This window comes from Amia ocellicauda, chromosome 3 (assembly GCF_036373705.1).
Source record: "Amia ocellicauda isolate fAmiCal2 chromosome 3, fAmiCal2.hap1, whole genome shotgun sequence".
NCBI classification, from domain to species: Eukaryota; Metazoa; Chordata; class Actinopteri; order Amiiformes; family Amiidae; genus Amia; species Amia ocellicauda.
This window is the reverse complement of record NC_089852.1, coordinates 25,027,732-25,054,936: the sequence shown is the minus strand read 5'-3', so window position 1 is coordinate 25,054,936 and position 27,205 is coordinate 25,027,732. Positions and strand designations below refer to the sequence as shown.

Below are 27,205 nucleotides of genomic sequence, written 5' to 3'. Positions count from 1 at the left end.
CCATGTTTACTTCATTTATCTAGATCAATTAGTAAAATAACTTATCGGTAGCGTGCAGAAATTTGTGTTGCAAAATGCTCTTAACGCCTTCAACCCAATCACAAAACCTCCATGTAGCTTCTCCCATTAGACTTTGGAGGAGTCTGTTGAATAAATCAGGAAACTACAGAAGCAAGATATTCAATAACAGGAAAATACTAATTATTCTGATGGGACACGTGCCTTACATTTCTTCTCTAGCTAAAAACATGGGGTCAATATCATAAGCAGCCAGGCATTTGACGTCAGAGATGTCACCCAGGTCAGTAGCCCTGTCCCTTGACGTGTCCCAGTTCGTCATGCCCCCCCGTTGCTGACAATTATTAATCTGTTGTTGCATTTCTATCTCTGTGTACTGTGCCTGAAAACTACACGTTTGTGGTGCAAGCAGATTAGGAAAACAAGTAATGCGGCAACAGTTGACGTCTTTCCAAAGTTTTGAAGGTTGATGTATTATCATTATTTTGAAGCTTGATGTATTATCATTAAAATTAATTTTTAAAAACTTAGAAAATTGCAATGCTGGGAATCACATGATCATCTCTTATAGGTCTTCCCACTATGAGCCTCTGTACTGCAAAATCCAGTATTTTAAAAACAATGGTTTATGATAAGATTCTTTTTATATAACAAAATTGACTTTTGAAAAATAAAAAATGAATTTCTGGATTTCCCCCAAATAACAGGCCTGGATTTAATGTAGATAAAATAATGAACATGGGTCACTGAAAACTGACAATTGAACAATACAGAATTATTTTTAAACTCTCACCCATAAACAAAAATGCATTTCCTAATACAGAGCTTCCGCTCCTGTGTTGTTTTTCTTGGATTTACAATTCTTTAACTGGTCTGGTATTTTGTTTATCTAGGTTAAACGTTTGTGCTTCACATAAAATCTCTCTCCCCCCTCGAAAATCCAACCAAAGTACTTGCAAAAGGAAATTCAGAAAAAAAAAAAATTACAACGTACAGTGCATCCAGGAAGTATTCACAGCGCTTCACTTTTTCCACATTTTGTTATGTTACAGTCTTATTCCAAAATGGATTAAGTTAATTATTTTCCTAAAAATTCTACAAACTATACCCCATAATGACAACATGAAAGAAGTTTGTTTGAAATCTTTGCAAATTTATTAAAAATAAAAAACAAAAAAAGCACATGTACATAAGTATTCACAGCCTTTGTCATGACACTCAAAATTGAGCTCAGGTGCATCCTGTTTCCACTGATCATCCTTGAGATGTTTCTACAACTTGATTGGTGTCCACCTGTGGTAAATTCAGTTGATTGTACATGATTTGGAAAGGCACACAACTGTCTATACAAGGTCACACAGTTAACAGTGCTTGTCAGAGCACAAACCAAGCCATGAAGTCCAAGGAATTGTCTGCAGACCTCCGAGACAGGATTGTATCAAGGCACAGATATGGGGATGGGTACAGAAAAATTTCTGCAGCATTGAAGGTCCCAATGAGCACAGTGGCCTCCATCATCCGTAAATGGAAGACGTTTGGAACCACCAGGACTCTTCCTGGAGCTGGCCACCCGGCCAAACTGAGCGATCGGGGGAGAAGGGCCTTAGTCAAGGAGGTGACCAAGAACCCGATGGTCACTCTGACAGAGCTCCAGCGTGTCTCTCTGGAGAGAGAACCTTCCAGAAGAATAACCATCTCTGCAGCACTCCACCAATCAGGCCTGTATTGTAGAGTGGCCAGACAGAAGCCACTCCTCGGTAAAAGGCACATGACAGCCTGCCTGCAGTTTGCCAAAAGGCACCTGAAGGACTCTCCGACCATGAGAAACAAAATTCTCTGGTCTGATGAAACAAAGATTGAACTCGTGTCTGGAGGAAACCAGGCACTGCTCATCACCTGGCCAATACCATCCGTACAGTGAAGCATGGAGGTGGCAGCATCATGCTGTGGGGATGTTTCTCAGTGGCAGGAACTGAGAGACTAGCCAGGATCGAGGGAAAGATGAATGCAGCAACGTACAGAGACATCCTTGATGAAAACCTGCTCCAGAGCGCTCTGGACCTCAGACTGGGGTGACGGTTCATCTTCCAACAGGACAACGACCCTAAGCACACAGTCAGGATAACAAAGGAGTGGCTACAGGACAACTCTATGAATGTCCTTGAGTGGCCCAGCCAGAGCCCAGACTTGAACCCGATTTGAACATCTCTGGAGAGATCTGAAAATGGCTGTGCACTGACGCTCCCCATCCAACCTGATGCAGCTTGAGAGGTCCTGCAAAGAAGAAGGGGAAAAACTGCCCAAAAACAGGTGTGCCAAGCTTGTAGCATCATACTCAGAAAGACTTGAGGCTGTTATTGGTGCCAAAGGTGCTTCAACAAAGTATTGAGCAAAGGCTGTGAATACTTATGTACATGTGCTTTTTTTGTGTTTTTTTTTAAATAAATTTGCAAAGATTTCAAACAAACTTCTTTCACGTGGTCATTATGGGGTATTGTTGGTAGAATTGTGAGGAAAATAATTAATTTAATCCATTTTGGAATAAGGCTGTAACATAACAAAATGTGGAAAAAGTGAAGCACTCTGGATGCACTGTACAGTCATCGGGGAGCTTGTGGTGTGCAGGGGGAGAGCTTCAGTCATAATTGCAATGATCCATAGGTTAACATAGGGAGAAAAAGGCAAGAGCACTTGGACAAATTGGCATACATAGAGCTTTTATATTGCAATTCACTTTTACAGTTTTACACAACTTTACAGCTTTTAGTTTGGGTTTTCATTAAATTTCACTTACATATTTCCCTCTTAGTTCTGTAAATATACATACATATTTACATTTTATTTGATTCTAGAGAAAGCTGTCATTTTGCATACACAGAACATGGCTACAGTCTTCAACCATAATCAGAAACTCTGCACAACCGAGATTAAGATTGAAGTAATTCTACGAGCTGCAGTTTTAGTAACTCTACATTCATTATGCAAGGAGAGCTGTGGCTTGTGTGTAGTTTGTGTACGTGTGTAGGGGTTGTCAGTGGGCAGCGTGGACAGTGCTCCCTGCGTCACTCCTCCTCTGAGCTGTGGAGCCGGGTGTGCTGCTGCAACAGAGCCTCCACCTCCCCCCTTCGTGCCAGGCGGCCAGCCTTGCCCTGGTAGCGCCCCTTCTTGCCCGCCCCCTTCCCTTCCAGCAGATCCACCACCCTGTGCCAAAGCAAGACAATGCATCGCTATTAGCCCCGACAATGGGAGAGTGGGAACTGCAGCAGTGCACTGTAGTCTGCTGCAGTAGACACTACTGCCTATCACCAGCAGGGCATATCCCACATGTGGTGTTTCACTCAATCCACCTCCAGATCAGTTGTAATGGAATGGCTAGATCACAGTCTTGAAATACTAGACTGGAAGCTGCAATTCTGAGTATTACTTAGGATTGAAAACACTAATATTTGGAAAAATAAAACCAATGTACAGCATGTACTGCAATACAGCAGCCCCATTCAGATGTCAGTTCAGATGTCTTGGCTCCGCCGTCTCACCTGGGCCCCAGAGTATCCACTGTCTCCACTGGGCCAGCCAGCAAGAACAGACCTGCCCCCTTCTCCTCCCCCACTGTCAGGAACGCCACAGTGTCCTATGGTTAAACAACAGCAGGCTTCAAAACATTGTATCAGTCAATGAATGAGTTACTGGTATAATATTTACCAGTGAGTTCAAAGAACATGTCACAGTCCTTGAAGAAAAGTCAGTACTCTGTCTTCGCCACTCTTGTTTATCCAGGCAGAGCACACTCTCTCAACTTAGATTTAGTTTCAGAAACATTCCATTTCTATAATCCTAATTGGCCATGTCTCAGAGGGTTTACATGCATTTTTAAGAAAGGGAAGCTGTGCAGGTCAGACTACAATGTCAAGGTGTGGTGCAACAATGAAAACAAGGGAGAAAAGCAACAGGGAAATTGGGTCTAACCTCAGTGCCAATTTCATTAGCAATAATGTTCATGAACTCATTGTCTCCATCCTTCCTGTGAACCAAGAAACAAAATGCATCAATTGAGAATATTTATCCTCACTCTGTACAAGGAATATAAAATCTTGGGTGCATTGTACTTTAATAAGATTCTGTTTACAACAGGACTAATCTTGGTCTTTGTCAAATCTAAACGATGCTGTTATTAGTTTTGCATTGACTGTTATTTTTGTATTTATTTGCTTACAACTTCAAGTGCAGGGGTGGCTAACCCTGGTCCTGGAGAGACAGGGCCTAAAGGAGGTTTTTTCTATCCATATTGTTAAATGTTTAACTGAACCAATTGTGGGTCTTAATTATGCAAAATGTCCCTGTGTTCAAGCTATCCAATGATTGGTGATTTAGAGAGACCTGGAAAATTGGATTGTGGATCTCCATATCCAGAGCCACCCCTATCCTAGAGCAACAGAACACTCAGCAGAATCTATCCGTAGCATTCAAACAGGTTCTGAAAGGTAATCTTCAGACACAGCCTCCCCCAGGACTGACATTAAAAACAGCTGACAGCAATACAGAAGGACACTCAACAGCCTGGAATGATAACACACGTTTTAGAGTTTATATTTGTTTTAACATGTAACAATGTGACACTACTGCAAAGATAAGAGCACAGACTTGGTAATATATCAAGCTCATCACTATACATAGTTAAGAGCAGATAAAAATGTGAGGATGCAGTAAAACAGAAAGCTCTTTGCAATAGAAAGTCAACTGTGATTTTTAAAAACAACAACAATAACCATTACCTGTGTAAGGAGAAGACTTTGCCGCGGTTTGGGTTATTCTTGAAGTTCTGTGCAATCAGAACAGCCATGTCCCTCAACAGGTTTAGGTTGTTCTTCAAACAAAACAGAATTGGATACAGGTTTCACTTGGAGACACTGAACAGGGTGTAACATTTTATATATGAACGTTATTCATACCAGCAATTGGTCTGTCTTTCTGTATTACATCCAATACTTCTTTATTTCCGTGAATTGTGCGCATTCAGCAATCCTGCTGTGACACCGAACAGGCAGCTTCAGTAGAAGTGAGACCTAGCTCTGCCATTCTCCTGTATGTGCAGCGCACTTCAATGCAACTGGCAAAAGACAAGCCAAGAACGTGCTGCTCTCCAGTGGTGGACAGGGTGATCTGTTTCTGCCACTGCCACACACACAGACTTACTTTCTGCAGCAACTTGACTGACTTCTGCAGCTTGTCCACGGCTTCTACGTGCTCCTCTGGTCCCGTTCTGAAAAATGCATTAATTTTTTTATAATGTTTAAGTAATTGCAGATCCCAATTAAATTGTTTTCTCAGCTAAAATAGATTGATATAAACCACAAGTTATTTTGAATCCTTTTTGTTTAGCCTGGGTTGTGGCACGTTATCACAAAGTGCTGCATCTTTTTACCCCTTGCAAAGGAGGTGTTAGGTCTTAAACTGCCTCAATAATAAATAAATAAATACATTCACAATAATTCATTAAAGTCTCCAGGAAACAGACCCCCACCCTGCCCATCTCTCTTACTTTAGCAGGGACGTCAGGGCTCGTTCAGTGCTGAAGCTTCTCTCCACAAACTTCAGAACCCTGCGCCCTGCCAGGAAAATCAGGTTGGTTTTATTTTTCTTTCCCTTTTCTGTCCCAAGGATCTTAATCATCTATAATTAAAAAGACACACACACACACAAACCGTTAAAATATAAAAATAAAAAAGTTAAAAAAACAGTTGAAATCCTCTGTTCTCATTACATCTGGCCTCAATCTATCTGCATTACACATTGAAATGTTGACAGATATGTTTTTGGATGCCTGTCAGTAGTAGTAGTAGTCTGCATTTGGGAATTGTTAGGAATAAAACTGTCAAAAAAACAGGAAACATGTACACTGGTAAAATTCCAGTTTGTGACATGTCCAGTCTCCCCTAATGGGTGGTGTCCTTCACATAAATTAGGAATTGACACAGAATGGCTGAGGGAGGTTTCTGAATGTCTTCTGTCAGTCTGTCTAACCTATTTTGGTGAGGGATGATTTAATCACCTTCAAAATTGATCAAATGCGGACTTAAGGAATTGACAGTGAGGGGTCATACCTGCAGGTGGCTGAGGTTGGACACGTGAGTCCCACAGCACATGTTGGCGTCGATCCCTTTAATGTCGACAATTCGAATGGGCCCCGCGTGGTCGTCTGGCAGGCCACGACTCCTGACCTTCAGATACAAAGCACGTGCAGACAGAGTCAGCGGCTCAGGGAGGCCCGGTGGGAGCCCAAAACCTTTTGCCGGGCCAGTGACCCCTTGCAAAAGAGGCGTTTTGTTTTAAGGGACATGAAGCTCAATAATGAATAAATAAAAACACTCCTAATAATTCATGAATTTCTGCAAGAGACTGATGCCCACCCTGCCCCTCCCTCTCACTGGAGCGGTGAGGTCAAGGCTCGCTCAAAACTGGGACACACCTTCTCCACAGTGGGGTCGTCCGCTGACAGCAGCTGCACAGTGACCGGGATGTGGGCTCTGATCTTCTCGTTCACCACTGCCTCCAGCTCCTCCATCTCTCCAGGCTTCACCGAGGGCGTGTCCAGCTCAATCACACTGCGCTGCCGACCCAACTCCCTGCACACACACGCACACAGAGACACACACACAGCAAACAAACGCACATACAGACACACATTATTCTTCTTTTAATTATTATAGTTTTCCCTTTATCCAAGGTGATCCACAAAAGGGTTATATGGTAAATTAATTTAGAAATTATTTTCAATTACAGGGAAAAAATATAAAAATAATGGTAATCATTTACAGTGCTCAGTTAATGCTATGTGGTAGAGGAATTTTTACTGGCAGGATAGAATGTAATCAATTTGTGCGTGAGGAGGTAAACAAAAGAGCAGCTGCGAGAGATTCCATTGAAAATTAGTCATGACAAGACAAGACAAGACAAGACAAGACAGCTGTCCTTGACACATATTCATTATTTTTAATTAAAAGCATGTTTTACCCCCATAGCTAATTGGAACAATGTGATAACTAAAGCGCAAAGATAAGCATAAACATTAAATTACATTCTTTCAAAGAAATCCCAAGCCACAATCTGCATGTCAGGTTTCATGACACAGTTTTCGGTTCAATCAAAGCCGTGCAGCTTAAATGCCAAAATACATTACTATGAGGCCCTTGGGAACTTGTACCTAAACTTATAACTAATCTTGACTTGAAGCCAAACCGTCTCAGATGTTCATTTATTTTCATTAATTCTAATTTCACTAATTTAATCCTAGAGACAATGTATTAAAGAGCAGTGGGTTTTAATAAGATCTTGTTGGTGCTACGGCATGCTGTGCTTAGGGATCCAGAGGCCCCTCTTGGTGGCAGATAATGCTGTTTTCATTGGAACTCATCTGTTCCATTGTAAAGTTTTCTTGGAAAGGAGAGATACATCCACAAATAATATGTGGTAAATAAATGGCCATTACACGATGGAAAATGCAGAATCATTTTCAGTACAGAGTGATTTTGCAAGTCTGAGAACATCTTACTTACCAGGAGGTTGTTTTGTATCCAAACTTGGAATCTGCAATGGCTGTGATTAAGTGCTGGCCTAAAATAAAATAAATCAGATGTAAAATTATGGGTTTTGCGTAAACTTCTTAACACTGAACTGTTACAAGACTGTTAATATTAAAAATATTAAACACACAAACATATTGTATCGATCTGGGACTTTTCTGACTGTTATGATAAACGGAGGGTGGGGCTGTAATGTGTCCATGTGAGTGGGATACTGCGGGTGGGAGAGACTTCGAAAGCAGAGTGTGGGTGTGTGTGAGAGAGAGACAGTGAATCCCATAGCCAAGAGTGGAAAAGTACTACGGCAACTGGAAGTCTGTGCTGTCACCCGTGACTCTTCATTTACCCGAGTGCTGCTGCATGTGGTCAAACCTCCTCTCCCAGTCCACCCGCAGCGGCACAGCAGAGCCCACCTCCAGCGCAGATTCCACGAAATGCACAGCCTCGGCCCCCTCCCGGGTAACGCGCAAGACTGGCACCTCCCCGATAAGACCCCGGTCATCTGGCTGTGCGGGGGAACATGGAGGGCACAGCAACATACTTGCTTTAGACCAGTGGTACTCAAACCTCAGTGGTTCAGAAGCCAAATTAGAGGTCAACATTACCACAGTGGAACGAATGATTAGTTAATTGTTGAGCTATATACAGTTAGCTCCATATATATTTGGACATAGACACAATTGTCATCATTTTGGCTCTGAAACAATCAAGATGTGCTTTAAGTGTAGACTTTCTTAATTTGAGGGTAGTTACATCCAAATTGGGTGTAGGAATTACACCCATTTTTATATGTGGTCCCTCCAATTTTAGGGGCTCAAAAGTAATTGGACAATTGTCTGCTCAGCTGTCTCTGCTGTTCCATGCCCTGGATAAGAATGATAGGAAGAGAAGAGTATGGAGAAGGGAAGGAACTGCTCATGATCCGAAGCATACCACCTCATCTGTGAAGCATGTTATGGCATGGGCATGTGTGGCTGCCAAGGGAACTGGTTCGAAGAAGTGGAATGTTCTGCAATGGCCAAGTCAATCACCTGACCTAAATCCAATTGAGCAGCATTTCACTTGCTGAAGGCAAAACTGAAGGCAAAATGCCCCAAGAACAAGCAGGAACTAAAGACAGCTTCACCAGGGAAGAAACCCAGCATCTGGTGATGTCTATGGGTTCCAGACTTCAGGCAGTCATTGACTGCAAAGGATTTGCAACCAAGTATTGAAACTCACAATTTAATTCATGATTATGTTAGTTTGTCCAAATACTTTTGAGCCCCTAAAATTGGGGGGACCACATATAAAAATGGGTGTAATTCCTACAACATTCACCCAATTTGGATGTAACTAACCTCAAATTAAAGGTGAAAGTCTACACTTAAAGAATATCTTGATTGTTTCCTTTCAAATCCATTGTGGTGGCATACAGAGCCACAATGATGACAATTGTGTCACTGTCCAAATATTTATGGACCTAACTGTATTTAAATCATAGCAATGCATATGAAGAAATTTACATTTTAAATTAGTTTTACATTGCCTCTAATTGAAGTCACACAGGATTTTACATTAATGTGCTGCAAAGAGTTGCATTGGACACATTTAAGAGCCATTTACTGCCACACTACAGTCTGGGTATCACTGTTTAAGACACAGTCTGAAATGCATCAGTCAGGATGGGTGACTGTAACATAAATCAGTTTATTTCGTGACAACACACTGGAACCAGTGTAGTGACAAGGCTCTGGTACAAACACCATCCTCTTAGATGTGAGTCAGTTAAGCGCTAGTGAAAACTGCTGTGCTGTGTTCATATAGTGCTGGGTTACTATACTGACTTCGGCATGGGACATGTGTGTGTTTTGTCCTCACCTGCCCGCCTCCCTCGGGGAACAGAATGGTGTCTTGCAGGGTGACATTGAACCCCTTAATCTTCTCCTTCTTCCCATTGTTCTCCAGTTTAAGTTCTGCAGGACAGCATGACACCACAACAGTATCGAACTGAAAAAAAAGTGCAACACAAAACTAAATGAATCAGTAAAAGCTAACTACACTCTGATCAAGCTGATCATGTTCTGATGTCGGCCTGATGTCTACATAACCGAAGCCAATGCGACTGGATTTGTATTTCTAAAGTAAATGTAACCTGTATCTGGTACAATGCATGGGGAAGAATTCAAACATTTTCTTAGGCATGTTAAACATGCGGCTCTTGTTTGTGAACACATTTTAATTTGAGTTGTCAGGAAAACACTGACAGGATCAGCCTTCACATTTACATCAATGGAGGAGAGGGTTGAAGTTTAGCTGATGCAACTGAAGATGTGTTAAGACAGATATGTGACAGACATCGTGCTCTCATTATTATTTACTTATTGATTTGTTAAAAATGACGCTTATGGTAACAAAATACAGTGCAGTTAATTGAAATGTAATATTTCTAATTAAAAATGGCACAAGTAAGGCTTGATTTTGACGTAAGTTATGCGATGCAGATCCCAAGTTACAGGTGACACATGCTATTTCATTGAATGCAAACTCCACGCAATATGGTAAATATCCTACCTCTTGCATATAGCAGTCCCTCTGACAGCGGAATGCCATATTTAAGGTATTACAAAAAACTAAATATGAAACGAAACGCTATTTTTGTCAGGAAGAAACAGCTGCTCAGCACAAAGCATGAAGACTTTCAATTTCGCTGTACGGAGAGCGAATTGGAACAAACCTACCACTGAAATGTTGCGCAGCGTCACACTAAAGACCATAGACATATAATATAAGTAGATCTTTCTTTACACAGAGGATCTATGCAGCTGAGACATTGCAGTCATCCATCTTGGGTGAGAATAAACCCCGACGCTGTAAGTGCTGTAACTAAACATGCAGTTGGTGTTTTCGCAATTTTAATTAAATTTAGCAAATCCAAGAAAGCACTTCAGACAGAAGTGTCTGGATTTTGGGAGGCTGATGGTAAATATTCATCGTCAATCTATATACTTTGCTAAATAAAATGTATTGTCTTTAATGTTCTTTAAAATGTACAGTAAGAAATATATAACACGACTGAAGCAACACGTTGTTTTCAGTAAATAATAAATAGTATAAGATTCACGTTTTTGCACTTATTAACTTGTTTTCCCTCTCCCCGTCTCCATGCAGTGCAAAACAGTTTAATTAGACATTTTTGGCTATTTAAAGCCCCTGTAGAATACATGTTACAATTGGGTTCTACACTAGAGAATAGCCGAAATGTGTACTGCCTATGGGACAGTAGTAACAATACATTGCTGTAGCATAGAGCTGTTACAATATCGGGCAATAGTACTGTACAGCATCTTAAAAACAGTATCTTTCAAAACGCCGGTTTTGTGAAATGTACATACAGTGGTTTGTGCTGAAGAAATATACATTCACCATTTGTATTGTATTTATGTGGTTATGTGCTTTATTGGGCCATTCTGGTTAATAATTTAAGAAACTCAAACATTAGGTCAATAAAAGACAGAGCAATGTATTGTTTCTTTCCTCTTGATTTAATAAATAAAATGTTACAGAAAAAAGTTCCCTGAATACACTTCAGTTTACAGATGGTATACAGATTCCACAACATACATTTGAAAGCCTTCAGAAGAAAAGAGCTGTTCAATGAAAGGCAAATAATGGGTTAAATGAATGGTCTTCTCTTAAAAAATAATTACAAAAAAGATTAAAGGTCTGTCTTTGCGTGTTCTTGTAGAATTCATTGGTGAGAAACAAATATAGTACCGCAAAAATTGGAGAAGGATGAAAACAAAAAACAGGAAGCCCTTTAAAAACACTTTTCAATGCAGATCAGCACAGCTTCTCTATCGCAAAGGCACTCAGCTCACTCACAGTGTAAATGGCTCTTGTTTTATGGTACAGCACATTATACACAAACACTCTGTTTAAGGCAAACACAAGAAAGAATAGAGGCAGGTTAAAGCCCCAAGACCAGGAACAGTGGCTGCTGAATTCCTGTCCAGCAACATTTTTGCATCTGGAACTTATTATTCAAATTCTGCTCCTGAGTGCAAAATGCTGGAGGCGGGGGCTGATGCACGATTGAACCACTTTGAATATGTATTATCCATTAGTTCATTTGTCCTCCAAAACTCAGTCATCCTGCAGAAAAACAGAATTAAAAGATAAAAATAGGCACACACGCACATATACAAACACTTCTTTCATTGCAGTGTCTCAAAGTGAATGCACTATTGAGCATTTCAGTGTCTAGAGAAAATATGGTTGAACACAAAAAATAAGAAGTTTAAAACGACTATTAGTTAGCATGGCACATTAATGAGAGACAATGCTCTATAAACGCATGATGGAATCATAGCTCAACAGTGCCACAATGCATGGCCAGAGAGGGTGACTCCAAGGACACTCACATCCAAATCATCCAGGTCATCCATTGCTGGTTGTGCTCCTCCCTTTTTCATATCTTGTAGCATCTGAGGGAGAAGACAGAGAAGAGAGGCTGAAAATGTTTTGGTCACAACTTAAATTATTCACAACATTTCCTTATTCTCTGGCATGGCATAGGGCGAGGCATGACTGCGCAATGGCAGTTGGGATTATGGAGAGGGTGTGGAAGGCTACACTTTAGGCTCTTGCCTGGAAAGGTGATTTTCAGGAGAAAGTTGCAATCAGACTCACATCAACATATCTCTCGTATTCGGCCATGCCATCCTCCTCCTCCTTCTCCCAGTCTCTCCAGTTATCAAAGTCCACGGCCAACCAACACGGCTGCAAGGCAAGAGTGATCAGCTGTTATCATGAGTTCATACTTTGAGCTAGTGGATGATAGGGCTCCTTCAGGTGCAGTAGTCTTATGGTTTTTTTTTGTTTTTTTACCTTGCCCGTGTCTTTCGTTAAGCGTGGCCACGCAACTTTATCCTTTAATTTCCTCAGCATCACGTTGATGGTGCGATCATAGCGCCTTTCTCTGGAGTCCTAGGGATAACAACAACATCAGAGTTGCTTATTACCTCACAGAGCAAACCATGCAAAAATGTCAAAAGTTGTAGAATGTAGAATTACACTTCATGATGATGAAAAGGTTAGAAGAAGAAAAAAAACACAAAGGACACTGCTGGGAAGGGGAAAGTGCAAAGTGTCTGATATGCTCACTTTGGGCTCCACTTTGTCGTAGAAGTAAATCTCATTGTAGACGTTGGTGTCATCCGCTGATTTACAGCTGCCAATTAAAACAACACAGATATCAGAACAGAAGACAGTGAACTTCTCTGCTTTAAAAAATAAATGCTGCATAGAATCCCAATCTCGTCTCACAGATGCAGAGTGTAGTAAATTGACATATCCTCACCTGAAAATCATTTTGTTCTCCTGAATATCAACTTGGACGTCCTTGCTGTCTTCCACAATGAAGTTTATATAGGCATATTTCGATCGATCAAACCACAGTGCTTTTGCTGGTTGACTTGAGAAGAGAAAGACAGACACACTGCCATCAGTACTGAAAACTCCCTCAACTACCCTCAGCTTCCCACCATTTCCACCAGCAGCTGAAAAGCATTCATTACAGAGACATCTTGCTGACAAAAACCAAACCCTCCAAAAATAAACACAGTATGGTGGATCCTATTATTTCCATTCTCTATCTGTGTATCTCTCAGCAGTCTTGTCAGTAAGAATGAAAGGAGCCCCTCAAACAAACACACATAAGTGAATATGTTCACCAGTCCTACACACATGCTTATCAGAAAAGTGCCATAGTAAGTACAGTTTTTATAACCAGTTATACAACAGAAGCAAAACATGGACATTAAAAAAACAGTTTAGAAAGAGAATTAAGCATATTTTAAGGGAAGATATTTCAATTTGTTTTGTATTGGCATTTCTTCATACTGACTTAGTGATCAAGCAGATGACGCAGTGAGTGGCAGTCCACATGGTGAACAGTACATACCTATTCTCTGGTCGAGGGATCTTGGGCATTTCTGATAGATGGAGACTAAATCCAACCACAAAAAAACAAAAACAACAAAAAATAGATCTCAATGCTGTGGAAACCTCTCAAAGCTGAAAGCGTCTTCCCCTTTATAGTGTCTTACTGAGTAATGGACTCTGCAGATCTGTGGTCTGTTCAACTCCACACTATGTATCTGCTTGCAGTCGCCTGGCTATTTTTAGGTAGTTCTCCTACTGCTATCAGCTGTTGTCCCCCTTTTAACCCTGTGTGTCGAACATCAGAGGAGCACAAGGCAATTTCTAGAGACTTCTCCAGCCAATCCCTGCATCTTCCACCCCTGGGACCCTTAACTCCCTTACTGCTGATTGGCTGCCCGAGTTGGCTATCGCCCTTAATTCTTTAAAACAGTGGTCTACCATAGACATAGAACATTCCATGAAGTGGCAGCTGCTTAGGACACTTTGGCACTCAGATGATGGGGTTTATCTGCAAAGTCGATGTCATCAAAATGGAGGACCTTTTAAATGGAATGCTGGTAGAGGTGGGTCCTTGGTAAAAGTGCATGGTGGTCCCCTTAGAAAACCCTAGACTTCACATTGAGAAATCCATAAGTGTTCAATTTTACGTTCAACCCTAAGCAGTATGGCCTCTCATTTTTGGGAGGTGCATATTTGCTTTGTAATTAGTTTTCTTTTAATCTAAATTTAAGATGTCCCTATATTTGAGAGAGGTGTGTTCAGATGTGGGCTACAATCAAAGTATGAGGGCTCCCTATTTTCCTGTCATGAAATAATGTAAAATAATGATAATAATGATTTTTAAAGTTTGGAGCTGATGACATACAGAGAATAAACCAAAAAAGTATGCGTTTTTCTAGTGAACATTATAAAACGCGGTTGTGTATGTTTGAAATTATCCTAGTGACAGTGCTTCCTCGGATTATCCTGGATCATAATGTTGCATAAGCATTTAAATCCAAGGCAAGGGGGAGAGATGTGGAAGAGTGACACTGTCAAATCTATGTGCATTCCAGCTTAAAAACAGCAGTGTCCCTCACTCATTCGGAGCATGTTTGACAACAGGGTGTAATACAATTGATAGCACGCTGTTTTTACACGGCTCGTTGTCAGAGAGATGGAGCGAGTGGAGCGCAGCGCTGCGCCCGGGCTGCATCACTGTGTGTGGGCTGGGCAGGAGGTGCCTGCACTCGCTGACGTCACCTCCAGCGGCCGCTTCCTTCAAGATGGCGTTGCACCTGCTTGTGGATTAGCGACCACAAGAATACAATAGCATAGGACGTGTTGCTATTACTGATATTACTGACACTGTGCATTGAAATTAAACTGTCACTGTAGCCGTCCAGAACATGTCCACGGAGGAGCTGTCAACGTCGGACAGCGAGCCGGTCTTCGCGGGCGGGGAGCGCTGGGCACCGGTGGGAGCCGTCGCCAGCCCCGAGGATGAGGATGCGGCGGCCGGGAAGAGGGACGCGCTTCTGCCGGAGCCCCGGCGCAGCAGCTCGGGGGCGGCGGAGATGGCGACGAGGCTGCGGAAGCTGGAGGAAGAGCAGGACCTGCTGAACTCCTCGCTGCTGGCCCTCACCTCGCACTTCGCCCAGGTGCAGTTCCGCCTCAAGCAGATCGTCGGCGCCCGCAGCGAGGAGAAGGAGAGCCTGCTGCAGGAGCTGGAGGAGTTCGCCTTCCGCGGCTGCCCGCACGTCCTGGGCTGCCGGGGGGAGGACGCGCAGCTGCTGGAGAACTCCGTAAGGAAGCAGACCTGTGTCTCCGTTGCCATTGAGGCTCCTAGAAATAAAGCGCTAAACAGAGCCAGAGATCCAGGCTGACGTTGAATGGTTCCAGCATTATCCTACTGCGGTCTTACTGCCGAGCTGTGACTCCAGCTGGTCGGGCATCATTGAGCGCCACCTGTTATTGTAAATATGAACATAATCACAAACGTCGCCTTTAGAATTCTTATCATTCTTATTACCACTCTGTATGCTTAATTACACACTTAGAAAACTGTCCCCTTTCTATTCCCCATCAAAGGAAACTGACGTGGTTAATACAAAATACATCTTACATTAAATACCAGTGATGTCTTACAAAATCTAGGTCGTAACCGATTTAAAGGGTCAGTTGCAACGAAGAGACTAGTGATCGCATAATTAGTGCCCAAGCTGTCAAGAATTGGTGCAAAACAAAGCACTTAATTACTACTAGTGCGCAATTGACTAAAGCTTCTGTGGTTTGTTGTGCAGGTTTCAGTGTGGGGTTGAAAACGGGTAAAACCGATGTTTTCCGGACACACTCGATTCTTATCGTGGTTCGGATTATGAAATGATAATGGAAAACAAGCAGATTAATAATTCATTTACTCTTCGGTTGCTGAATGCATAAGCATGGTAACTTATTGCTCGTAACACTGTCTCTTAATTTGTACTGCACACTTGACGTCACTACCATTGCTGTCTATTGCCGTTGCGACCAGCTGCTGATGCAGGCGATTAGCTTTGAATTGGAGGAGCTTTGTGAAAAGAAAATATGAAAACTGCTGTTTACCCAGGCCTTCCAGCTGCCCTGGACTGAGCACCTTTTTTCCGCTTTTAGTCATTCAGGTAGTGTGCAAGTCAGTCAGGCATGCAGGCAGTATGTAATGGTCTTAAAGGGGGTCGTTTGCCACAGTGTGCATGCACATCCAGTTGTAGACCTTTTATCTTAGTAATGAGTTGCAAATAGAATGTCATAAACAGCACCTCCGACATAGTCCTCTTGCCTCTGACATTGATATGGATATGTATCTGCTGGCCTGAGTTGCTGCACCAGTTTAATATGGGCCTGAGCCCTTGCGCAAAACCTACACAGCACACCAGCAGTGTATTTTGCATACCTTGAAATAGCTGGAATTTCTTGACAAGCTCCAGCTGACAGCAATATGCAAATCTTCACAAATGCAGGTCTGCATTTTAAAATGTATTCAAAATTCAAAGGTGTCCTACTTTGTGGTTGTATTTTTGTGGATTGTCACGATCATATTCATAGTATCTGAAATTCATAGTATTTTTTTTTTCCTCTTCGTTCACACGCTTTACTTTCAGGAGGAACTGGTAAGTATGACCCTGTGTATTTCAGTTTCCTTTTTTTATGGCTTTTGACTACTCCTGCATGGAAATTTCATTATAGCATAGTAATATAATAAATGCTGTGCCAAGAAGGCAATGTCCTGAGTAAATCTCTATTAATCCCCGATCTGCTGCAGTCTTCTGACTCAAAACATCTGGAGCAGTTAAAAAAATTTTTTTAGAACAGTACTTCATTGTTTCAGGTCTATGTAAACCAGATCTGCCACAATATCTTGCAATGGCATTTCCGATCTGTTTTAAGATCTGTGCAGATCACCTGTGCAATCCAGAGAGCCTGTGTTTCTGGTCATGATGAGGAAGATCTTTTAATCTACCAGCTTGATTAAATTATTTCAACAAGATGGAGCCTGGAGGCTGCAGTGCCTGGCCCTGACTGCATGCACCTTGTTCCCCCACCACCCCCAGAGCGAGAGGGAGAAGCGGGAACGACTGGAGGCCCAGAGGGAGAAGCAGAAGGAGCTGATTATCCAGCTGAAGACACAGCTGGATGACCTGGAGAGATTCGCATACCAAGAGGGCAGCTATGACTCCCTACCCCAGTCCATGGTCATGGAGAGACAGAGGGTAAGAGCAGAGCACTGACACACTGCCCTGTTGTCCTATTGCCCCATTGTCCTAGTTAAACGGTGTCTCATGTCTGAGCGTTGTGGGTGGGCCCTGACCTGTGTATGTGTGTGCGCGCGTCCCATGCCCAGGTGATAATTGACGAGCTGATCAAAAAGCTGGATGTGAACCTGAACGAGGATATCGGCAAGCTGTCCCCCGAGGAGCTGCGGCAGAGGGTGGACTCCGCCATCGCACAGATCGTCAACCCGGCGCGGGTCAAGGAGCAGCTGGTGGACCAGCTCAAAACCCAGATCCGGGACCTGGAGATGTTCATCAGCTTCATACAAGGTACTGAGGCCGTCACAGCTCTTATACTGATCTACCAGTCCCCTGACAGCAGGGGCTCTGATTACCTCCCCGATCAGCTGAACTTTCAAAAGCAGCACTTAATCCAGCATGCTGACCATGGGTTGACTGCTCCTCTCTCTTCACAGATGAAGTGGGAAGCCCTGTCTTGCCTGGGAATGAGCAGAGTCAGCAGGCAGGGGCTGCCACCCACCACACCAGGGGCCCAGCAGGAAACAGGAAAGGTCAGTGTCAAAGTTTACACTTCAGACAAGTGTGTCTGCTAAAGGCAAAAGGAGCCTAACATGTTTCCATGATGATTGTTGTGTGTTTGTTGCATGTTTGATTGTGTAATTGGAATAAGCTGATGGTCAGTACATGGCCCCTCTCTCTCCAGTGGACCCGGAGCAGGCGCGGCAGATGCGGGAGACGGGGCTACACCTGATGCGCCGGGCGCTGGCGGTGCTGCAGATCTTCGCGGTGAGCCAGTTTGGCTGCGCCGCGGGGCAGATGCCACAAGGGCTGTGGCCGCAGAATGAGGCAGGGAAGGAATACGGGCCCTTGTTGCAGCGGCTGGAGGCTTCGGTGGACAAGGTGAGGCAGCAGGCCCTGCGGCGGCAGCCTGTGGAGGAGCATGTGATCAGCTACTGCAGTGCCCCAGCCTGGGGGCCCCGGGACGAGCTGACAGCCGGCGTACGCAAAGAGCTGGCTATGGCGCTGCGAGACCTGCTGGCCCACGGGCTGTACTCCCCCTCCCAGGGGATGAGCTTGGTCCTGGCGCCCATTGCCTGCCTGCTGCCCACCTTCAGCTCCTCCCCGCAGACCCTGCACCCCTGGGAGCTCTTTGTCAAGTACTACAACGCCAAGAATGGTCCAGCCTTCGTGGAGTCGCCCGCCCGCAAGCTCTCGCAGTCCTTTAGCCTGCCAGTGGGGGGCGGCAGAGTCACCATCACCCCCAAACAGTCGCTGCTGTGGGCCATCCACCAGGTGCTGCGTGAGCACGACCCCTTCAAGAGGGGTGCCGACTCGGAGTTCAAAGCGCTGGTGTGCGTGGCCCTCAACGAGCAGCGCCTGGTCTCCTGGCTCAACCTCATCTGCAAGGCGGGCGGCCTGGTGTCGTCCCACTACCAGCCCTGGAGCTACATGGCCCAGACTGGCTTCGAGAGCGCACTACACATCCTCAGCCGCCTCAGCCCCCTCAAGTTCAACCTGCCCGTTGATCTGGCTGTGCGTCAGCTCAAGAATATCAAAGATGCCTTTTGATCCTGGGGTTTGAGGGCTGGGAGGGGATTGTCCCGAATGAGGGTCAGCGATGGCCATCATACAGGACTGCTGTTAGGAACGATTCAGTTTGAGGACCCACGGCATTATAATTACAGCAGGTTACTAATCTTGGACTCAAAAGTGCTTTCATTGTCCAGCCCTGGGTGGGTTGAAACATGCTGACCATTCGTGATGGAGCCTTGTTAGCTAGCCTCTGCTCATCCAGTGCCATTCTGAGGGCACCTTGCTCATGGAGTAGCTCTCAGGTTTGATGTGTTTTCTCCACAGAAGCTTTCACATTCCAATGATGCTGTTGCTCTTTTGTATCTCCATTTTCATGAGAGTTTTTTCAGAAGCTGTTCCTTCTCAAGTCATTTTGCATGCATCCCATCTGAAGCTGACAACCAAATCATGTATAAAGACCTGCAGTAATTCTACCTGGATGCAGAGCCCATCGATCGCTCTACACTGTATTGTATCTCCAACATTTGCATTCATATATATCAAAGAGAAAGCATTGGAATTCTGACACTTTTACCTTATGTAATGGTTACATATCATTAATGATGGATTATTGTTGTAGCACTTCATTAGGTAGCTGCAGTCCAATCCAACACTTTATAATGTACTGAATTGTATTCCTTGGAAGTCCCTTGACATTCATTGCTAGCAGAACAATTGCCTGGTGTAGCGTGATTAGTTTGACCGATTGTAATATTGCAGAGAGAGTCAGAGAGGCTATTCATATTCATAATGTACATGCTCTAACATTTATTTTAAGGTTTCTGTTTCCAATTGGCAGGCTGAAGAGCTAAGATAAAAAAAAAAAATATATATACAAAATATAACTGTTTAGAGTCATGCAAAAAATGTCATGTTGCCATTAATTTTTTATGGCATCGCCAGTGATGTACTGACAAGTTTCGGCAATTACTGCCAGAAAATATGGCTAGCAATAGTTTGCCAAGTGTTGAACTTTTTAGAGGTAATGGAGTAATATAGGTCATGCTCACTGGACCCGGTCAGAGTTATGTAGTTGTTTACCCGGGCTTTTCTACAACAATCCTTAAAATCACATCAATTGCCCAAAAAAGGATCACAGCAAGAAACAGTCTCCAGGCCACTGACAAGGTGTGCCAGATTTGTTTATATATTTTTGCATTTGCACGGGCTCCAAAAATAATTTGTGCCCCAGTGTAGAAAACTATGAAGTGTTTTATGAACAGAAAAGGACACTTGCTGGCTCCAAGAGGTAGTACATCAAGGAATACAAACAGATATGGGATCCATTGAAAGCATGTACATACACAAAAGAATATTGTGCTTCAGAAGGTAGCACAGGATTTAACTTCCTTATCCTTCTGGGTTTGTTCTTCGTAGGCTGTTGAACGTACTTGCTTAACTGACCCCTTTACCATCCAGGTCTTATGCAGTTATGGTTTAAATACAAATATAACTCCATCGAGGAGCATATCTGAGGACCAGATACTGTTCTCTATACTCAGGATACAAGAAAACACTAAAGGGAAACAACTCTGTTTCAGCCAATAACAGGTGCTGCCGTTCAATTATTGAGTAAAGGTGCACAGACAGACAAGCCAAGGGAAAGTTATTGAATATATCCCTAGTCTACAAGACACTGTGGTTCGAGGGGAGTCTTGTGTGTGTTCCTACCGCACTACCATTACTACAATGTCTTGCACTACAAGTCTGAATGTATAACCACACAAATCTATAGGTTAAAATCCACTAGTGCATCTATACACAAGTCATCAGATCGGCACTCTGCTGCTCCTATTTTACAGTTTTTATTGTTATATAACTTTTAAGGCCCATGGAATTTTGAAACCTATAGAGATTAAATTCAGAGCATTTCAGAGCATGGGAGGCATTACATTCTGCGAGGTCTCAGTGCGGCCTTGACAACGCTGTGAGAAGCTGCTTCTTTCTTCATTCAAAAAAACAACAACATATTTTTTAATATTGAAAGTCTTTATATATGCTGCATGTGATTTAAACCGATAATCGAAGAGAAAGGATCCTTCTGATTTTAAAATGGGTAAAGAGTGAATATTTTGTATTTATAAATTGTATTTATACATATCAAGGTACAGAATTGAATGTAATACTGGTGAATGCTGTATAACACAAATCAAGTTCTGATTTGTAACTGTTCTGACTAAATAATAATAGTAATAATAATAATAATAATAATAATAATTAAAGTATGATTTCAGACAGATCATGTAAGCCAGTGAAAACATGCACAGACACTTTAAATTGCAAGTCTTACTTCTCCATTGTGCCCTTGCTCAATACCACCCTTTCTGATTAATGTGGTGTTAAAGAATCGGAAAACTACAATGCTCTGACTCGCAAGTATGCATCTACACGTGCATTGTGGGCTGGCACAGGAAATTGACTTTTTATTATTATTATTATTATTATTATTATTATTATTATTATTATTATTATGTCTGATGATTTTTATGTGTGGACCCAAAATCCCTTCCTTTCTCCACACACCTCTTTTAGTCTCTAAAGCTTTTTGGAGCTTTGCTGCTTTTAAGCACCAAATGAACGTCAAACTTTTTAATTCATTATTTTTAATGTTATTTTTCAAGTTATGCAGAACACATTTTGCATTCTGTCATCCAATGGGGAATCTTGAATACATTCTTTGGAATGCAGCAGGAAGTGTTTGAATTCCTGAGTGCTTCTCACAACTTTCACAAACTGGAATGGGAAACTATCACTGTAATGGGTATTCCTGTACTGCAGGTGGAATTCTGTAAGCATTTATAACAAATCAACAGTGATGTTGCCCAATACATACATTGATTCATTCAAGTGAATTGTCTTTTCCTTCCTGCTGCAGTGTGTCGTCAGTCAGTCTTCCTCCCTGAATGTTATTGTGCTGTAGCAGTTCGTTGTCCAGTCCCAAAACAGGGTTTGACATATTGCTCCGCCCGATTATTTCAAGTTGTGAAATGTATATTATTTATTCTTACAGAGAGATGTATAGATCAATCATGTCTGGGAGGATCAGTACTGTGTAAATGTAAGATGTAGCCTATTTGGTTTGAATATCTGTCATTTAAGGTTACTGTCTCAATTTACTGTTAATTAAACACATGATAAATTGTGCCACTTGGGTCCTGATTCTTTGTGTGTTTTTTCTCTCACTTTATCTAACTTTATTTTCTGATATGTGACCGAAAATAAGCATGGAAAACATTTATTTAAAGTTACTATAAAATAGTAAGATACTGTCTGCAACAAAGCTATTGGTTTCTTCATTGTAAATCTTCCAGAACACTTGCTTGCAACAGTATTACAGTAATGCTCCTGTAATGTGGAGAAGAAGAAGAAAAAAGATTTAGAGCAGGGGTTCCCAAAGTGCGGCCGTCGAGGATGTTTGGTGCGGCCCCCCAAAGCAAGCCTTCAACCACCCCTTTTCTGAACCGTTACTATATTTTTAGACTTTCGGAACATTTTCTGTTACAAAATGCACATGTAATTTGGGGGAAATAAAATAACAATTAAAACTCATAAATGTTCCCTAACAGAAATGTATAGGAAATAAAAAGGTATGATTTGGGACATATTTAGTTTTCATCCGTGGTTAATTTTCTACTGCGGCCCCCCCATCCCATGCAACCTCCGGAAATTGGCCCTCCATCACCAGACATTGGGAACCCCTGATTTAGAGTGATTAAATTTAAAGTGGTGCACATCCATCCAGGAGCTGTGAGAGGAAATAGAAGTGGTAAAATAATCTGTGTTTGAAGCCACATTTTCTAGGCTAAGGGATTCCTCATACAACCTACTGTCAATGTAATGATTTGCTAGTAGCTCAACAATACAGGAACCCTGCCGCCGCAGCCTCGATCTGATCGCACCCGTGTGATTTGTGTCAGCGGAGGCGGAAGTGGCGTCATCTGTAGTTGGTGTGAAAGGTCAGCCGAGACCCTTTGCACTTCCTTTACTGAAAGCGGCGGCCATTGAGCAACAGCAGTGAGTAGAGTTTCTCACGATATAATCCTTCTCCATCGTTAATAACCAAACGAAATACGATTATCTGAACAGTATCTGGTACTAATACACACGTACACGATTAAATAGGATGTTGCATTTGTTGGATTACGGTTGATGGTCGAAAGATACACTACATTAACCGGAGCGCCGGTGTCCACTGACTCGAGTCCTGCTTATAAATATGGCAGCGTATGCAGTCGTTAAGCTTCGTATTTCCTTTTATTTGTGTACCGATCGCACATTTTCTAAAGGTCGTTCTTGTCATGACGCTTTAACCGTGTAAAGATACCCCTTTGAGTCTTCATGTGTTTGTAGTGCCCATGCATACAGACCGGCCTGTTCACCCTTATTGCGATACTAATATACTGTGGCGGGGTTGTAAATGAGGCGTTACGGTGTTGAAATACTAAATGCGTGTTTTAATGGTATCTGCTTCTTTGTGTTCACGATACTAATGCGATGTATCGTAGTTGTTTTGCGTCTGTTGTAAATGTTGGACGTGACTTCCGATTGCGATGTTAGTTATACCTGTTAATGGCGCATGTACGGAATTCCTACACGTGTGCTATTGACTAACGTATGACAATACATCGTTAACGTGTTGCTTATATTAAGTGGCTTCAGCTGGCTTTTGATGGAGTTGCTTTGCTGACTACACATTCATTTTGTCATTTCAAAACGGCAGTACGCTTTCACTTAGTATGTAATTAGCCAAGTTATTTTTTGTACACCTTGCTGTTAAGCTGATAACGTCGGTTGCCTTGCGTGAATGGACGATCATTTCATTATGAAGAGTGATGTCGGATCCTTGCCTGTACTGTCTTGCGGTGCCTCCATTGACTTGTGGGTTTTGCTCCCTTGCTTACAGGAATGGGCAAGTTTATGAAACCCGGGAAGGTGGTCATGGTTTTGGCTGGGCGCTATGCTGGGCGCAAGGCTGTCATAGTCAAGGTGAGTCTAAGCTTCAAATGCACATTAATTGGGGGGGTCTGCCTTTTCAACTTCTCCCCAAGTGTCCTCAAAAGCATAATCCCTACTACTAGATATTGTGTATCCAGTCATGATCTCAGGGTCTCTCGAGTTTTACGGTCTGCTAAAATATTTGCTCTTTAATTTTGCTGTCTACTGTAAGTTTCCTTCATGCAAATCTGTTCTTTAAGTATAGCTCTGCTCTGGTTCAGTTCAGCCCTGTGGGTCCTTGTTCTGCTTGAAACCCGGTTCCTGAGATCAGTCTTTGCCGTCTTTCCCTGCAGAATATTGACGACGGCACCTCTGACAGGCCCTACAGCCACGCGCTGGTCTCCGGGATTGACCGCTACCCCCGCAAAGTGACCACCACCATGGGCAAGAAGAAGGTCGCCAAGAGGTCCAAGATCAAGGCCTTCGTCAAGGTCTACAACTACAACCACCTCATGCCCACCAGGTCAGTCTTGTGTAGTACCAAGTGTGGAAAGATTAAGGTATCCTGACCCTTTTTTTGGGACAAGAGATGGAAAGTGCAACCCAAATGAGTCGGGGAAAAAAATGCTTTCCCCTGTCCTTAAACTATATTAAAAAGATTAACCTTCCCCATCCTTAAGAGAAAAAAGGGTTAGAATTCATGTTTACCATGATAAAGACCATTCAGTGGCTATTATACTGCTCATGTTCTGCCTTTCTTCACTTGAATATATGACTGCCTATGTACAGAGATTAATACAAATAAGAGGAGAAATATACCACTGGGCTGTAGTGATTTAATGGTTTGGGTTTGCAATAATGAATTGTAGTTTAATCCTCCTTAGGTTCAGGACGTCTATGGGGCCTTGTTCTTTGCAAAAATGTTGTCACTGTTAAAGTGCCTGGTTGGCAAAAGTAGTCACCTCTGTGCTTCATATTGAAACTTGTGCAGAAATGTCTGTAAATTCAAGACCCTTGTTTCAGTCAAACTGCAGGGGTATTGTCCTCGTGTTAGACTCTTAAGGCTACATCAGATCCTGTATTTGTAATCCACTGTTCATATCAAATTGTCACCTGATTATAGTTCTGTTTGGACTCTTAACGAAAACTTTTTTTTATAAATGTCAATTTTTTTTGTTCGGTCACTTTTGGCAGTGGTAGCAAATTACATTTTCAATATTGGCATCGACTTTTAAGTTCAACTGAAGATGTTTTGGTTCATAAACACTTTCATGAACTGATGTTACCATTTAGGTGTCGGTTTGATATGTTGAGCGAGTCTCATGCATTTCTAAAATCACACGCGATGCATTGTAAAATTACTAGGTACATTTCATTAGTCTGAGATGCTGCCTTTTGTTCCATGACTCTAGAGATTTATAGCCGATGCTTTGTTTGTTTTTGCTCAGATACTCCGTCGATATTCCTCTGGACAAAACCGTCGTCAACAAGGATGTGTTCAGAGACCCTGCTCTGAAGCGCAAAGCCAGACGAGAAGCCAAGGTCAAATTCGAGGAGAGGTAAGAAATGGGGAAACGCTGCCCACTCTATACCAGAGCTGCTATTTGGTCTTCAATGATAAGTGGAAATAGTCTAATACAATAGAAAGCTGTTAACTGCATGTCTGTTTTCTACCCTTTTATTTTTGTTAGAATAAACAAATTTGTTTTGGGCAAAAGTGTATGGGGTTGTTCAGAACTGCATTGTTGGTTTGTTTTGACCATTTCGGGAAGAATGCATTAATTGTAAATCTCTTCTGCAGATACAAGACCGGCAAGAACAAATGGTTCTTCCAGAAGCTTCGGTTCTAAACTTGCATCGATATTTCAATAATAAATGTATAAAGCCCAAGCCTGGCCTCTTGTCTGATTATGGAAACTGCATTGCACTGCCCCACTTCATGATCTGAACAGGGAGAGTTCTGGTTCCAGAGTGCTGCAGAAGCTGCTGTGAGTCAGCCCGACCATTTTCTTGTGTTCGTTGGAACGAAAGGCACTATATATAGTAACTGTTGGGTATTTACAGGACAATTGCATGAGGTTCCACAACAATTTATGCTGAATGAAATTAAACTTTCAAAAATGTATTGAAATTGTGGATAGGTTTCCTAAAAGCAAAACCGACCATAAGAATTGGTTAAATACTAATGTGCTGTTAAATAGAAAATTGGCTTCCTGACTCATGTGCTTTCACTTCACTTCAGATTCTCAACTTTCACTAATTATTAGTTCCTATTTTTAATATAACCGAAGTGAAGCTAAATGGATCTGGTTCTCTACACTTCATTCCTGTGGAAGGGGCATCATCAGTCTGAATGCACTTCAGAAGCTTGTGTGGTTTGATTTGACTCTGGTTTTGAAGAATGATTTCTTTATTCGTGTGGGGGGGGAAAATGTATATGCAAGGCTAATGTTGCATGTCAGTAAAATAAAATAATACATTAAGTGTTTTTAATTTGAAAATGTCATAAATGCTATAACGAATCCGTTCGAAGTGGGGAATCTGCCGGTTTGGACCCTTGCGGGTAGGGGAGGTCGTGACCTGCTGGAGGAAGGCCCTGTGTCTGACTAACTGAGGAGGCCTGGAATTCCCACTCTTCAATGGGCTCCAAAATAAAATTAAAACATAAACCTCACTCCAGTGTTTTGTTATTTGTTGCTGGGGATTTTCTCTTCCCACTGTGCAATATTTGTAGTAAGTTCTTGTGGTGTCTGTAACTGGTGAACTACAGCAAGTGCTGTTGGTACATAAGTAAGAAAATCAAAATGAAGCTTATTGTGATGCTCAATATTACAGGATAACAGTACCGTTGGGGTGGCCCATTGTTGCAGTTTGAAGATATTGATGTTTGATCTTCCTTTTTATTTTGATTCAGTAGTGCTCTTTGTAATATGTAGAAATAATATGCTTGAATTTTATTGTGTTCATTATGTATTATACTTTTAAAGCTCACATAGTTTCCATAGTTTATATACACTGCTCAAAAGAATGAAGGAAACACTTAAATCAGATCTCCATGAACGAAATGTATTAAAGATCAAAATCTTTACAGTACATTGTGTAATTCGTTCAGAACAAAATGATGTAACGGTCAATGGAAACCAAAATCGCCAACTGATTGAGGGCTGGATTCAAACTCACACCGAAACTCAAAGTAAACAATTGAAATCACAGGCCATTCCAACTTGTGTGAATTTCATTATGACAACTCATAATTTGACTCAGTAGTGTGTATGGCCCCCATGTGCCTGTATGCACTTCCGACAACGTCTGGGCATGCTCCTGATGAGACGGCGGATTGTGTCCTGGAGGATCTCCTCCCAGACCTGGATCAGGGCATCAGTGAGCTCCTGGACAGTCTGTGGCGCTACTTGGTGGCGTCGGATG

General features: G+C 42.3%; 3 protein-coding genes across 3 annotated transcripts; 2 read left to right on the top strand and 1 right to left on the bottom strand.

The window, feature by feature from the left end:
- Positions 1 to 2,718: 2,718 nt before the first annotated feature.
- aarsd1 (alanyl-tRNA synthetase domain containing 1) lies at positions 2,719 to 13,822 on the bottom strand. The gene is made up of 18 exons (XM_066699979.1): positions 13,543 to 13,822; positions 12,940 to 13,053; positions 12,744 to 12,810; positions 12,468 to 12,566; positions 12,270 to 12,359; positions 12,002 to 12,064; positions 10,152 to 10,229; positions 9,459 to 9,587; positions 7,945 to 8,104; positions 7,572 to 7,629; positions 6,485 to 6,641; positions 6,120 to 6,236; positions 5,558 to 5,688; positions 5,212 to 5,278; positions 4,791 to 4,882; positions 3,985 to 4,039; positions 3,555 to 3,649; positions 2,719 to 3,219 (listed from the first exon to the last, which is right to left on the bottom strand). The coding sequence occupies exons 1-18, from the start codon at positions 13,569 to 13,571 to the stop codon at positions 3,081 to 3,083; spliced, it is 1,740 nt and encodes a 579-aa protein (XP_066556076.1). The 5' UTR covers positions 13,572 to 13,822; the 3' UTR covers positions 2,719 to 3,080.
- An 846-nt stretch (positions 13,823 to 14,668) lies between these two features.
- On the top strand, positions 14,669 to 21,988 carry rundc1 (RUN domain containing 1). Its single transcript, XM_066698650.1, has 5 exons — positions 14,669 to 15,307; positions 17,093 to 17,251; positions 17,383 to 17,581; positions 17,728 to 17,823; positions 17,976 to 21,988. Exons 1-5 carry the CDS (start codon positions 14,912 to 14,914, stop codon positions 18,839 to 18,841), a joined length of 1,716 nt encoding a protein of 571 aa, XP_066554747.1. The 5' UTR covers positions 14,669 to 14,911; the 3' UTR covers positions 18,842 to 21,988.
- Positions 21,989 to 22,754: 766 nt separating this feature from the next.
- rpl27 (ribosomal protein L27) lies at positions 22,755 to 25,669 on the top strand. Its single transcript, XM_066698649.1, has 5 exons — positions 22,755 to 22,858; positions 23,748 to 23,830; positions 24,133 to 24,302; positions 25,228 to 25,338; positions 25,581 to 25,669. The coding sequence occupies exons 2-5, from the start codon at positions 23,750 to 23,752 to the stop codon at positions 25,627 to 25,629; spliced, it is 411 nt and encodes a 136-aa protein (XP_066554746.1). The 5' UTR covers positions 22,755 to 22,858; positions 23,748 to 23,749; the 3' UTR covers positions 25,630 to 25,669.
- Positions 25,670 to 27,205: the final 1,536 nt, after the last annotated feature.